The 15,171-nt window shown below is 43.6% G+C and overlaps 1 protein-coding gene across 2 annotated transcripts; it reads left to right on the top strand.

The window, feature by feature from the left end:
- The first annotated feature begins 25 nt into the window (after positions 1–25).
- AMDHD1 (amidohydrolase domain containing 1) lies at positions 26–13,805 on the top strand. Of its 2 annotated transcripts, XM_055710662.1 has the most exons (9): positions 28–193; positions 1,999–2,105; positions 3,110–3,174; positions 3,769–4,046; positions 8,308–8,533; positions 9,997–10,121; positions 12,523–12,616; positions 13,016–13,176; positions 13,623–13,805. In XM_055710662.1, the coding sequence occupies exons 1-9, from the start codon at positions 57–59 to the stop codon at positions 13,735–13,737; spliced, it is 1,308 nt and encodes a 435-aa protein (XP_055566637.1). In that variant the 5' UTR covers positions 28–56; the 3' UTR covers positions 13,738–13,805. The 2 variants fall into 2 exon arrangements, with proteins under 2 accessions (XP_055566638.1, XP_055566637.1); XM_055710663.1 differs by lacking the exon at positions 13,016–13,176 and having other exon boundaries at positions 26–193.
- Positions 13,806–15,171: the final 1,366 nt, after the last annotated feature.

A 15,171-nucleotide genomic window follows, 5' to 3' on the forward strand; every position in this document is an offset into this window, starting at 1 on the left:
GCCCCGCCCCGGGGGGACTTTGAGCGGAGCGGCCGCCGCCCCCGCACGCCGCTGCCATGGCGGGCCGGCACCGGCTGCTGCTGGAGAACGCCCGGCAGCTGGTGCTGGTCTGCGCCCGCGGCGAGGAGTGTCTGCGGCGGGAGGGCGCCGGCGGCCTGGCCGTGCTGCGGGACGCCAGCCTGGTGGTGGGGCTGTGAGTGCGGGGCGGGCTGCGGGGGCCGGCTGCCTGCGCCCGGGGTGCTGCCTGCGCCCGGGGTGCTGCTGCGCCCGGGGGCTGCCTGCGCCCGGGGTGCTGCCGGGCCCGGGGTGCTGCCGGGCCCGGGGTGCTGCCGGGCCCGGGGGCTGCCTGCGCCCGGGGTGCTGCCTGGGCCCGGGGGCTGCCTGCGCCCGGGGTGCTGCCTGCGCCCGGGTTGCTGCCTGCGCCCGGGGGCTGCCTGCGCCCGGGATGCTGCCTGCGCCCGGGGTGCTGCCGGGCCCGGGGTGCTGCCTGCGCCCGGGGTGCTGCCTGGGCCCGGGGTGCTGCCTGGGCCCGGGGTGCTGCCTGCGCCCGGGATGCTGCCTGCGCCCGGGGTGCTGCCTGCGCCCGGGGTGCTGCCGGGCCCGGGGTGCTGCCGGGCCCGGGGTGCTGCCTGCGCCCGGGGTGCTGCCGGGACCGGGGTGCTGCCGGGACCGGGGGCTGCCTGGGCCCGGGGTGCTGCCTGGGCCCGGGGTGCTGCCTGGGCCCGGGGTGCTGCCTGCGCCCGGGGGCTGCCTGCGCCCGGGATGCTGCCTGCGCCCGGGGTGCTGCCGGGCCCGGGGTGCTGCCGGGCCCGGGGTGCTGCCTGCGCCCGGGGTGCTGCCGGGACCGGGGTGCTGCCGGGACCGGGGGCTGCCTGCGCCCGGGGTGCTGCCTGGGCCCGGGGTGCTGCCGGGCCCGGGGGCTGCCTGCGCCCGGGGTGCTGCCGGGCCCGGGGGCTGCCTGCGCCCGGGGTGCTGCCGGGCCCGGGGGCTGCCTGCGCCCGGGGTGCTGCCGGGCCCGGGGGCTGCCTGCGCCCGGGAGCGGCGGCGGGGCGGGCTGCGGGGCCGGGGGCTGCAGCCGCCGGCCTGCGTCGAGGCGGGCCTTCATCACGTTGATTATGTCAGTCAATGTGTCGATACCTTCCACTGTCATACTGCGTTGGCGCTTCCAGCCTGGGGAAGATAACTTATTGATCGTTATTGTTACCCTCTTCTGCCTCTGCTCCGTTTCTGGGTGAACTGACGCAAACCAATAGCGGTCATATAAATAATTTGATTAATGAAATCATAATTAATAACATAGCTACATCTCTTCTCTCTCATTTCCTAATGCTCTGCTATTTGCATCTTGTAAATACTCAGCTGCGTAGCACAGAGGTACCTTCAGTGAGGTACTCACGATGACTCCCTGTTACTATCCCAGTGGCTTGAGAAGAGCTGGAGAAAGGCAGGGCATGAAGGAGAGGGGTGCTGCGTGCTCCCCAGGAAGCTCCTCTGGTGCAGGTGGGGTGCAGCCCATGCATGGCTACAGGGCAGCCCTCAGGTGCAGCCTGGGGTTCCCAGTACCATCCTCAAGAAAATAGCTGATGAACCGATGATCAGCCCCAAAGAGATTTATCCTTATGGCTTCCAAGGGCACAAGGGTATGATTCAGGTCCAGGTGGTGGAGGCTAGCAATGGCAGTTTGACGTCCGTGAGGGGGAAGAGTGCCCTGCAGATACTTGCTGGAGGAAAGCTGTATATTTGCCGATCCACAAGAGAAAGATTCTGTTGTCTAGCAAAAGAGTACCAAGGCATTGTCCTGAGGGGTCTAAGCAGAGGACATGACAGGTGTTATGGCAAACAACTTGAAATGTGTGGCATTACCCCATCGACCCCTGTGAATCTATAAGATTAGCAAACCACCTCCTGTGTGCAGCTGCAGTCCTGCTGAACGTCCCTACCCCTGCCTCTGGAGAGTTGTTGCTCATGCTCCCTTCGTTCATTGTCTGTCGTTTGCAGAGATGGTTGTATCATAGCTGTGGGCCAGGCAGATGTTATTCGCCATCAGTTTTCAGGAGCAACATTTGAAAGAATAATTGACTGCTCTGGGAAGTGTGTGTTACCAGGTAGGCATATTTTTTCATAAAGATACGGTGCTGAATGGTGGCAAGAGCTTAGAGACAAAGTACGTGCGTGTTAGATGTCCCTCCATCCTTTCTCCTCTATATTCAGTACTGGTTTGGTAATACCTTGTGCGGGGTGCAGAGTATCATAGGTTCCTCATCAGGACCGCTGCAAGGAGAAAATTGCAGTACTCGGGATGGTTCTTTTGGACTCCATAGTGGAGATCTGTCTCCTGTTTCATCTTACATCTGTTCCTCTGTAGCATAGATCACAACGGTAATGTAGTTGGCCCACTGAGTGACTTTCAGATTCACCTCTCTTTTCTGCACCCTTTGTGCCCATCAGCCCTTCAGCCACGGAGCTCAGTCTGTCCAAGCCTGTCCACAGTCGGTTGAATTTTAAGCTGCATATTTTGCAACTTTACCTGATAAAAAATAAACCTGAGCAAGTTTATGGCATGTTAAACTTTGCAAGTGTTAGCACATGACTGTTAGACCTCGCATTTTTTTTTTTTATCATTTCATGTTTCATTTGCAGTGGCCTTGGGCACCCAGTAGTGTTGGTTTCTCAGCTTGCAGAAAAAGCTCCTGCTGGAGTAAGTGGACTGTTGCTGGAGTAAGAGCAAGTGCTAGCATACTAAGCCCAGCCTAAACAGTTTGCCTTTTTGAAAGAACAAAAACTTAAAGTCTAATGAACTCTTTCAAAGTTTGTCAGTTATAATTTTTTCCACAGTTTGAAAACACCACCAAAGCAACACAAAAAAATCAGCAACTGATGCATTTACCTAGAGACATTATGCATAAGGTGTGACACCTAAAAATTTGACAGAAAATGTATAGCCTTTGAAGAAAATCCTAGATTTTTGGCTGGTTGGATTTTTGTTTTTCTCTAACCAATAGAGACTTTATAGGGGAGCTTCTGCTGTTCATTTAATTTGCTTCCATGTTCATAACCTCTTCTCTTACAGAGTGAAATAACTGGAGTTTGTTTACTTTGTTTTCTTTAGGCCTGGTAGATGCACACACACATCCAATATGGGCTGGTGATAGGGTTCATGAGTTTGCAATGAAGGTAATGGCACAAAATCGCACAGCTGGATTTTTCTTCCTCTTTTTTTTTTTTTTTTTTTTTTTATGCATAACTATTTCTACTTTCTAGTGACTCCCATCTTTCATTTGTAGAAAAATACATAATTTTTGTTAGATAATCTAACTGAGGGAGGAGGGATGATTTTTGCATACTGGTAGGCTGAGGGAGGAGTGTAACAGCAGCCTTTGCAGCCAGCCTTGATATATTTTTTGCATTAATTGAAGCAATACAGGAGTGCTGCCTTCTATTACCATTCAAACCTTGATTATTTGTTTTTTTCCATACAAGTTAACTTTTGAGCTAGAGATAGGTTTTCCCTTTGGACTCAGGGGGAAGCAAGTCTTCGGAATCATTCTCTTTATGTCGCTTCTTAAATCATTTTTTCACTTAAGTGGAGGGGATAGAGAAGAGGAGGGGGAGGGAGGAAGAACTAATGGGAATTTTCCCCCTGTTTCTTTTTCTCTCTCACTGCAAAGAGACCTCAAATCACTTTCCAGAATCCCTTGGATAGAGAATGCACATTTAAAAGCTAATTGTGTGTGGGGGTTGTTTTTTGTTTCCTTTTTTTTTCCAAAGCTGGCAGGTGCGTCCTACATGGATATCCATGAGGCTGGGGGAGGAATCCATTTTACTGTGGAACACACTCGGAAGGCTACAGAAGAAGAGCTGTTCACTACTTTCAAACACCGACTGGAACGCATGTGCAGAGCAGGATCTACCTTGGTTGAGTGCAAAAGTGGATACGGCTTAAACTTAGACACAGAGCTTAAGATGCTCAGGGTGATCGAACGTGCTAAGCAAACCATGGATATTGGCATTTCTTCAACGTACTGTGGAGCTCATTCGGTGCCAAAGTAATACGCCTTGATTTTTCTTGCTTTTGTTAAGTATTACTGCTTTACATTGAAAATTGGCTGTTATTTTCAGAAAGGTTTCTTCTGCCCAGCCCTCCTAACTTGTAACGTATTTGAAATGGTAGCCAGTATTTAAAGAAGGCTCTCCTAAATTTTTAATTTGAAAGAAGATGGGGAAGCATTATTTAATGGATACTAAATGCCAGCATAAGCTTAGCACAGAACACCCTCCTCCCACTGGTGCTCACAGTGAGCATAACGTACAGTGAGCATAACAATATTTCAAAATATTCCTTTACAGCAAGTTCTCCTGCTTGAGTTTTCGGCTATCCTTCAAGCTTAGTCTCTGCCATGAGCTTTTATTTTTATATTTTATTTTATCATATACTTAATATTTATATATCATTATTATATTAAATATATATCATATTTATAAAATTAATCTTTTTATATAATTATAAACATCACATATATATAAATATATGAAATATATATTAAATAAATAAATATTATTTAATAATACCTCAGTAAACAAAGCTTAGTTATGCTTCCATGCAGTGAAGAATTACATATGTCTTATAGGCATGAGTAGAAAATTAATGTCCTTAATCACAACTATTTTGATGGCTGAAGTAGGCATACCATAACAAGCCTTCCTCACCTTGATGTTTTTTTCCTTATGATGAAAATAACATCTTCAAGTTACCAGATTTCATTGTATGAAAAAATTAATGAGGAGTTTTACCTAGGTAGGTGCATGTGACCCATGTATTTTGACAGACTAAGTGGCAGGCTGCTGCAAAACAAGGCACATAAGGTGGAGGCAGGCGTAGCATCACAGTGATACTGTAGCAATGTTTATGAGATGTTAATTTAAAAAAAAAAAAATTTTTACTCCAGAAAAAGCCTACCTCTTCCAGCATTCAAGAAAACATGACCTAGAAAAAATTATTTGCAATTTAATTATTGTGTATTTGGGGCAGGATGGGAAATTTTCTTTTGTTAATGTAACTCTTCAAAAGGAATCCTATATCATCTTCTATAACTGGAAGATGGTTAAGAATAAAATAAGTATAATCTGCTGAAAACATCAAATATTTCTTTCAAGAAGCTCTACTAAAATTTGGAGGACTTAGTGGTTAAATAAAATTGAGGTTTTACTCCCACTTTATATATATTTCTTAGCCCTTCCTTTCCTCCTCCTCTAAAAAACCTGGGGAAGATTTTGGTCAAAATCACGATCAATAGTCTTTCCCACCAAAATATTTCAAGCATTTCTATAAACTATTGAAATAAATTCCAGTGTTTTTACAAATATATCAAATCTTATGTGTTAGAAAGACAGGTGTACCATCTCATTCTCTGCACGGTTCTGTCCCCACTGATGCATATCAAGCATAACAAAATAGAGGTAGTGAGGATATTCTATTTTAAGTAAGTAGAAAATGTTGTTGGGGAATTGAAGAAATTTCCTGAAGGAAATACTGAATTACCTGTATTTTCTAACTTGGATCTTCTTTTCATTCAAATGTTCACATCTAGAATATTTTGCTTGAGTTTCCTGCTACTCTTCAAACTTAGTCTCTGCCTTGGGTTTTTATTTTGACCAGAAGGAATTCTGCAGTCCTTCCCTCATCCAAGGCCTGATGATCAGAGCCATGGTCCTCATCCTTTGGCTGGCGCCTGAACATCTGGGTTCAGCTGAGGAAAGCATCCTGCTTTGCTGAGCTGCAATTTTAAACTGAATTTCCTGCAGCTTCAGTAACAGTGGAGGATTGCAAGGGGAAGCAGGCTTGGGGCTGGGAGTTGCTCTGTAATATTACATATGCAAATGAGTTTATGATCTTGTGGATTCCAGAAGCTGTTAAACAGACATCTTCCAAGTCATTTAAGCTCATGCAGTTTGCTTTCATCTTTATATTCCATAAAACTGCCTTGTAGTTCACTTACGCATAAATCTTACGAACAGAAGAGTAATATTGATTTAACTATTTTTATTTAAAACTTCTTGATTTATGCAGGTCTTAAAATGCAATGCCTGCAAGATGTTTTTTGTGGCAGGTACTTAATGGTTATTCTTGAGTAGATGGCCGTTAAAAGTCTAATAATCTTGTGATGGTTTTGGAATGATCATGGTCATGCAAATTCATTACCATCAATCTGCTAACATGAAATCAATTTAAAATCATTCTATTTAATGTGAAACAAGAGAGCAATACTATGCTTGCTCACGGAAACTGCTGCTGAGACCCCCACAGGGCTGCTGCCGAGGAGCGTTGTTAAGTTCTTGCTGAGGCATTTGCTTGTTTACGTCTTGTACTTGGTTTAATTTACTGTTGCAAGTCTGGCCTCTTACAGCTGAAGCCTCTCCATAAAGTTCATTTAATTGGCAAAAGTGCCAACTCTTCCATGTTGCCAAGTCTTGCAGTATGTGGCATGTCTTGTAAAGCCTCAGTATGTAGAGTCTTAAGAGGAACCTACCTCCAGACTTGCCAGTACTGGTTATTCTTTTTTTTCCCACCTGGAAATTAGCTTTGGGCAAATGCTGAGAACTTGCTGCATGTATTTGTCCGTGATTCTAGGCATATGGTGATTCCGTCTGGTTTTCTGTTTCTAGAAGGCACCATTGAAACATGATTCAAACTGACCCTGCTGTGCACCAGGGGTTGGGTCAGATGAGTTCCAGTGGTCTTTACAAACAAACACTAAATCTGTGGGACTGTGATACAGTGCACTGGTAATACACAGTATTATGGTATGATAATGGTAATACGCAGTACTTAGTGAAGTGTGCACCAAGCAGGGCAGGCGACTGTAGTCTGAGCCGTCCTAGAGAAAAATAAGGCTGCTTTGTTTATAGTGATCCTTGTTCCATCCATTCCTTTTAAGAAATGTTTCCAGCCTTGGAACTTCCAGCCTTCGAGTATCTCCGGTTCTTTAGGAATTGAATCTAAAATGCTTATAGTAGGGGGGCAAAGAAACAATTGCTCTATCATCCCTTTAGTCATAATTTTGAATCCAATTTATGATTGTGGGGATGTCTGATTGCAATTGTGGGTTTTGGTTGGTTTTGTTGGGGTTTGTTTGTTTGTTTGTTTGTTTTTTGATTGGCAAGGGTTCATTGTGCATTGTGCCCTTTTCATCTTTGGGAAGACATTTTGGAAGTGGTTTCCCGAGCAGAAGTCTCTTGTGTTAAAACAATGGCATTCTTGGGCATTATGTCCCCCAAAAAGTGAAACCAAGACTTAGGTCTCCCTCTGTTTTGCCTTGGCTCTGGTCCTCATTTTTTAGTCCAAGTTCCTCCAAAGGCTACTGAGTAAAAGAAGAAAAGGGAGAAGCTCGAGCAACCTCAATGACTGTTACAGTGAGAGGCGAACAAAAGAAGGGCCATAAGCTGGGTTCTGCTCTGCTTTAGAACCACACAGCCTCATTTATAAATCTAACCAGAATTTGGCTTCTTGAATTTGCTGCTGCTGTAAAACTCCCAAGTCGCCCACACATGGTACTCGAATAATGCTGGTCTGTGCATGCCCTGCAGGGCCTGAAGGGAGGATTGAGGTGTCACAGGCACCTCTAGCTGCAGTATGTCACTTAGCTTTAGATCTTAAAATTGCAAAATATTAACTTAACTGCATATTTTGGGATTGTTTGCTCTTTCAAAAGCATTTACTGATCTGTCCCGGGTTATCTTTGCATAATAGGGGGTTCACAAATGGTTCTGGCTTTGGCAAATTGAACCTCCAGAGGCCCCTCTGACTTAGAAACAGTTTTCCAGCTATCGCTCTGAATGATATGAAAGGAGGAGAGATACATTTAATGATTTGTGCTGTACATCCCCTTTGAGCTTTGATACTTGCATAACAATATTGCATGCATACTATTTAACATATATAATAATTTACATTTTTGTAAATAGTTGTGTTTTAGAATACAGTATAAGGAGGTCAGAATATATGAATAGGTAAGCAGAATAATTAATTTTAAAATAACCTGTATCTTGGTTAGCGATCCAGACACCAACCTTATGAAATATATATAGCAGTGCAAGCTAATATTCTTTGAATTGAAAGTAACTCAAGTTTGAGAGTACATGAATTACAGTAGTTTTAAAATTTTAAATCTGCAGGTTTGTTGAGTGATTTGTATTTGCATCATTTTCTAAATAATCTTGTAATTGCATGTACGATTTGAATGTTTGCCAGACTTCAAGGATGTTATTTAATATTTTCTTTTATGTTATATAATATTTTCTTTTCCTTAGAGGGAAAACTGCTACTGAAGCCACAGATGACATTATCAATAACCATCTCCCTAAACTGAAAGAATTGAAACTAAGTGGTGAAATACATGTTGACAATATAGATGTGTTCTGTGAGAAGGGAGTCTTTGATCTGGAGTCTACTAGGAGGATTCTTCAAGCTGGAAAAGATATAGGGTTACAGATTAACTTCCATGGTGATGAACTCCATCCAATGAAATCTGCTGAGGTACATCTTTCTTAACATTCAGTTAAGCCATTTTTGCTCTTGTGACAGCTGAATCTTTGAAAGAATTGCAGTTTTCAAACCTGAGGTTTTCTTTTCTAAGACTTTATAAAATAGACCGTTCATAGACACCTATTTCTATCAGATGATAGAACGTGCAACCCTAGTGCAGCTTTGGTGTTGGGAGAAGGGTTTGCCGGAGTCAAGAAGACGCTCAATATGAGTTATGCATCTTGCTCAACTTTATTAGTTTCTAACACTACTTATATAGAACCGATACATATGCATATTCGTAAAGCAGAAATGTAATTGGTTAGTAGTCTCTAAATGTGCGCGGTTCTCACACCCCTAATTATCATGACTAAAATAAGCATTCTATCCATGTAGCTAATTGTGTTGCTGTGCTTCAGCCTTGCGGTTTGCTACTCCCTATTTTCCCATACCGGTCCCTATCTCTCTTGGCCCTGCACCTGCTTTCCCAGCAGCTGTAGCTTGTTACAGCCAGGGCCTGTTAGCACAACACAGTTACTCGGTCTCAGGATTCAAGAATAGCTCAAGGCTACCTTGCTTGTTATCTTCAGCACAGCAACTTCAGTACAATTCTGATTACAGGCCTATTCTAATACCAGGCCTGGATTGTGCAGATCTTCAGAGATTCTAAAGCCATGCTTCTGCAGCCATTCTTCTGCACTTTGGAGTTAAGGACATGGGAGGAAGCCTTGACCTCTGGGACTAACATTCACTGCCTAATCAAACATTGACTTTGCTTATCTTCCACATGGGATACAGATGGGGAAGGTGGATATCTGTGAACCCAGCAATGGCAAAACCACAGTTTCTATAGAACTTGAAAAATCTTTTTTCCTTAAATGTCTTGTCAACAAGTCAGATGTGCGGTGAGCACACTCAGAGGGATGGTTTAGGCAAGAATAGGCTCCCACGTATCTTGATTAAAAAAAGTCACTCTGAGACCATGTTTCACCATCATATAAATGTTGCTTCCTTTCTGTGGGGTCAACTCAAGTTATTGTCTGCTGTAATTGAAAAACACCAAAAACAAACAAAAAGTTGATTGATCATAAAAGCCTTTTTGGTGTTTCACCATTGAAGGCAGCAGCACTACTACTTCAGCAACCAGTGTCAGTTTTGTTTTCTGCTGGATACTTTATAAACAGGAGTTGATAACGGTTTTACCCATAGCAGTCCCAGAGTTTGCATGGTAGGCTGATTAAAAACCCCACCAAAGGTATGCTTGCACTTAATAGATGGTTAATACCTTTTTGTGATCAACTTTTCCTGCAGTAAATTAGCAAATGCTTTCTCTCTATATTCTGTTTGTTCTTTTAAGTATTCTTTATGATTTTTCTTTTAGTAAATTTTACATTAATAGTGAAATGTCGCCTCCAGTTGTTTGAGAACAACAACTGCTTTACTGAATTGAGTAACTTTCTTGAAAATTTGTGTAGCTTGGAGCTGAACTAGGAGCCCGGGCTATCAGCCACCTGGAAGAAGTTAGTGATGAAGGTATCACGGCGATGGCAAGAGCTAAGTGCGCTGCTGTCCTTTTACCAACAACTGCCTACATGCTAAGGTAAGGCCACCAGATTGGAGGGAAACCTTTGTAACAGCAAAACCATGTTTGTGATTTCCGGGTCTTTTAATGCAAAAGCATAAGCTTGTATCTGTGCCTTAAAGATCAGGCTGGATCAGTGAAGACAATCACAAATACAAAGAACTGAATGAAACTCCTTACATCTTGTTTCTGGAGGAGATCCTCAAAAATGAGGCAGTACCATTCCCTTCTGAGGAGTCTCACAGTAGATGTGGAGTGGTTCAGTCAGCACTGGAATTTAACCCTTATGACAGGCTAAGGTAATAATAGGGCATTCATTTAGGGAGAAAACTGGACCTTTAATCCATTCAGATTCTTTAATCTATTTAGACTTTGAAAACTGAGTTGGCTTCTTTTCAGGTAATTATATCTGCAATATATGTATTTGCTCTCTTGCAGAAGGTTTTGCTGGGAAGTTAATCTTTTGTTATCAAAAAAGCTGAAAGACTGTGGGTAGCATTTTAAAAATCTCGTCTGATTTTACCCAGGCAACACTGAGCAGAATTGCCTTAAGAACACAATTTTCCATATGCAGATATTACTGATAAACATAGGTGGATCACCTGCTTACCCCTAATGCCAAAAATAAGCCAATTAGATGATGAGGACCATGACCCGATAACACCTTCCTTCCCATGAAGAGAAGATCCTTGAGCTGATATTGGTTTATTTTCAACACCCTGCTTTCTGAAGCATTGAGGCTTGGGCCATTGCCACCTGTGCTCACTCCTATGTCCGTGCTGGTGTTTCTGTTTGCGGTTAGTTGTTCGTGTCCTGCACCAGTGCTTTTGAACCACTGGCTGATTGCAACTACATGCACGGCCAGGATACAGATCTCAGGGGGGATGTGTGTTCCCTCCCAGGCAGGGAGGTAAAGGACACACAGAGGCACAACCACCCATGGAAAAAGCTGCAGCTGTTACTCACGTGTTACTCCAGAGATTCCGTGCAGTGAAAGTTTATAACCTCAGGATGAGCCTAAGATGGGTATAATAATGAGCTGTAAGAAATGAGGCCTCATTTGTTGCGGTGTCTGGTGCACTGTTTACTGAAAACAGGTCTCCTGGTCTGATGTATTCTAAAAATGAAGAAGCCATGAGCGAGATACTCATTAAAAGAGTATTAGAGGGCTGAAATCTGTGCAGTGTATGAGAAGGAGTTGCTATGATGTCATGTGGTGCATCTTTTGCTGGCCTCCCTCAGCTCCTTCTGTACCACTTATGAGAGCTCAGACCTTGGGAGGTCTGGCTCCTGCACTGTCCCCTGGCTTTAAGAAAAGCAGTAGTGGTCAGGGCTTCACCTGATGGCCAAAGCTGAGCTGGCAAGTGCAGCTGGAGAGCCGCTTAATGGTAAGCGCACTTGTTTTGGCCTTTGCTAACCATTGCCTGCAGTACCCCTAAGAAGTCTGGCGGCATGGCGCAGCAGGGGGTGCAGAGGCTGGAAGGACACATGAGGATGGGGAATGGCTCTTCAGACAAATCTTTTTAAACACGGTTAACTCCCAGGGCATCGTGGTGTGCAGGAACCGGTGGTATTTTCTCATAAATCTGCTAAGAGGCTTCTATAGGGAGAGGATTGGCTTATACCAAATGTAAGTACTTCATCGAGATCTCATTTATTGTTCTTTTCTGTTAACTACGGTGCTTTTAATACTGCTTTTTGAGCAGCAGTTGCTGTAATGTTTCATTTTTATTGTTACACTAGTTTATTTTCAGACACCATGTTTGGCAGCATTGGCTTTACTAGCAGCTGTGGTTAAAACTTCTTAGGGAGTATATTTCCTAGTGCCCACCCTTGCAAACACCTACCCAGTTTAATCCAGCATCCAAACAATTTTGAAATGGCTATTCCAGATATTGAAGTTATTGAAGATCTATTTTGCATTAACATTGCTAAGTGAGCAAATCCTCAAATATATACAAATTAAATTCACAACCTGAACTTACTATTTTGAATTGCCAGCAGAATCAGGAAGGAAGGACTGCATCGCTTGTGCCACTGCTCGTATTTGGGAGCCTGTCTTTGAAGCTATAAGAATTAGAAAATTACATTTTTGAGAAATGAAGATTTTCACCTTGTAAATCCTCAAAGTGGCTGAGGTCTGGATAAATACCAGAACTTTGGTGACCTGGAGCCCGATAGTTTGTACTGCCTGCTGCCACATGCTGTTACTGCAAAAGCAGTGGATCACACTTCCCATTTATGCTGTCCATAGGGTGATAGGTAGGGAGTCAAGAGAAGATTTTGGGCTTTTGTCTCCGGAAGGATTAGTGTAACTGAACGCATGAATGTAGCCAAACTGAGTGATGACTTTTGCTCCTGTAAATCATCATATAATAACTAAGCAAATTGTACTGACAAGTGTCTTTTTCCCCACTAGACTGAAGCAACCTCAAGCTAGAAAAATGTTAGAAGAAGGAGTTATAGTTGCTCTTGGCAGTGACTTTAATCCTAATGCATACTGCTTTTCAATGGTAAGCTATTCCTAATACTCATGACACCACAAAATTATGAAATCTCTTTGTAGTACAGCTTGTGTATAGATCTTGCACACTTAAAACATTCTTCATAACCGCAGAGACCTGTATGCCCTGCTCAGGCAACTGCTTATGCTTATTTGTATTGGTAGTTTTTGCCAGAAATTCTTGAAACCAGAAGGGGCTCTATTCTTCATATGCACTGAGAGGCTTATAAAAAAGGCTCTCAGACTTCCTGATTTTAGAGTTCCCATTATGGAGTTGGCAAGATTTGCCTTATGCAGGACAACTCCTTCTGTTGCACCAGGAGGAAGGAGAGTGCTTAGGGATGTGAGGCATGAAGAGCTTTATTTATGTGACTGGTAACTCCCATGTTCCACTTAATTTGCCGACCAGCCTATGGTGATGCATCTAGCCTGTGTAAACATGAAGATGTCAATGAATGAAGCATTAGCAGCTGCCACCATTAATGCGGCTTATGCCCTGGGAAAGTCGGACACGCATGGCTCCATAGAGGTTGGCAAGCAGGGGGATCTTCTTATCATAAATTCATCAAGGTTTGTTTTTCCATTGTTGTTTGATATGGGATTTAACATAAGGGACTTTGTTTTTCATGATGTTTAGCTAGTGGAGAGGTTAGTGAATTCCTCGTGCTTTAGAAGTTATTTTAATCTGAAAAAAGGGACATTGCTAGCATCTTAGAGCCATTTTCATTCTCCTTAATCACTTCAGTGGAAAATAAAGCCTAAGACTTTTGGGGCTAATATTACAAATGATCCTTGCCTAATTACAAATTATCTACAGATGTTTATTTTGTGGAAGGAATTCTTTACTGATTTGTACATTAACTCACTGTATTCATGCAACAAGAGATCGACATGTAGACATGGAACAGTATTTTCTCATGGTTCAAGCAAATCTTTTCTAATTGCCAGGTATACTAGGTATGTGATCTGCTTTTATGCAAGTCTGGGTATTTGTAAACCACTTGTTGTCTTTTTAGGTGGGAGCACTTGATTTACCAGTTTGGGGGACATGAAGCACTGATCAGCTATGTTATAGTTAAAGGGAAAGTCATCTATCAAAATGAGAAGTGTGGGACAATGAGCAGTTACTGAGAGAAGACAGTCATTTAGGAAGCTACTGTAATCAAATAAACGTGGAGTATTTCAAAGCAACAGACAAATCAGACTTGTATTTACTGGTAAATTGTTTGCCTGCTCACCTTACCAGCCCTCTTCTTCAAGCAAACTTTACCAAGTGTTACCCATTTGGTGCATCTTCATGTCCCTTGTCCTTCTCTCCATCGCCTGAAAGTAACTTCTAACTGTATCCAGTTGAAACAAGGCAGTTTCCAAAAATTGTTTCCTATACAATTAATCTACAAGATTACTGTATTTGAAAATAGCCCCAAAAACCCACCAATGAATGAAGAGGTTTGGATCCAGGTAAGATTTATTGGGAAGAGTAACCTGTGCTGGAGGGCCAGGGGCTCAGTCGTGCACATTTGGAATGGCCTTTGGTGGTGCTGGGAGGCTATAGCATCCTGAGGCGATGTTCATAGGTCCCATCTCTGCGCAGTCCCAAACCCAGTAGATAGCAGGAGCCACAGTTGTGGTGGGAAGCATGGTATCTTACTTCTCCAAAGTACAAAGTCTCCTGGTTTCTGCAGCCCTGAAACTCAGTGGGAGCCCAGCAAGGTGCTGCTTATCAGCTGGTCTGCAACTTTGTCCCTTGCTGAGATTCTCAAGCTCCTTTGGGGCTGTATGAGCACAAGAAGGAGGAGAGGAGGAAAGTGCAATCACGTACAGCACCCGCTGGGCTGCTGAAAGTTGGAGTGCACTGTAAGCTAGAGGTTGAATCAGACCTACCATTGGAAATCGTGATGCCAAAACCTTACAGTTTGCTCTTGGAGGCAGTTAGCCCAGTGAGGTCTGGTGAGTACAGCCAACCTCTCAGAATTTCAATTACTCTGAAATTTTAAAGATCACAGGCAGTGTTGTACAGATGTTCCAGAAGAGACCTGATTCCATTTATTCTAGGCTGAATCTTAAATAACATGAGACATGTTTGTTCATGGAAGTTTGAATGTACATCTGATGATAAGTTTGTGAGTATGACAGCTACTCAGAGTAATGTCAAAAAACAAGATCCTGGGTTTTTTTAGAGCGCTCTTTTTTCTTTCAGTTACTATTTTTTTCTGGGGCTTGTACCATCATTTGGGGATGTGGTATATAGAAAAAAGGATGATACAGCTCTGGAGAGTTCACGCCGCTGCAGTGTTTTGGCAGAAGGTCTGGAGTAGGGAGGATCTGTGAATACACACTGACTGAGGCTTTTCAACTTTTCAAATGGATGGTGGCTGCAGAAACAAAAGGGCTTAACTGTCTGCAGGTGAAGTCATAAAACTACACCTGACAAGTATGAGAAACTTAGCATCAAAAATAATTATTGATAAAAGCAGTGTGACATAATCTGTGGTACAGAGCAGAGTGTTTTAGTGAACTAGAACCCTGAGGAAGGACAACAGTCTCATTCTGATTAACAGATAT

The sequence above is a fragment of the Falco cherrug genome, chromosome 5 (assembly GCF_023634085.1).
Source record: "Falco cherrug isolate bFalChe1 chromosome 5, bFalChe1.pri, whole genome shotgun sequence".
Taxonomy (NCBI): Eukaryota; Metazoa; Chordata; class Aves; order Falconiformes; family Falconidae; genus Falco; species Falco cherrug.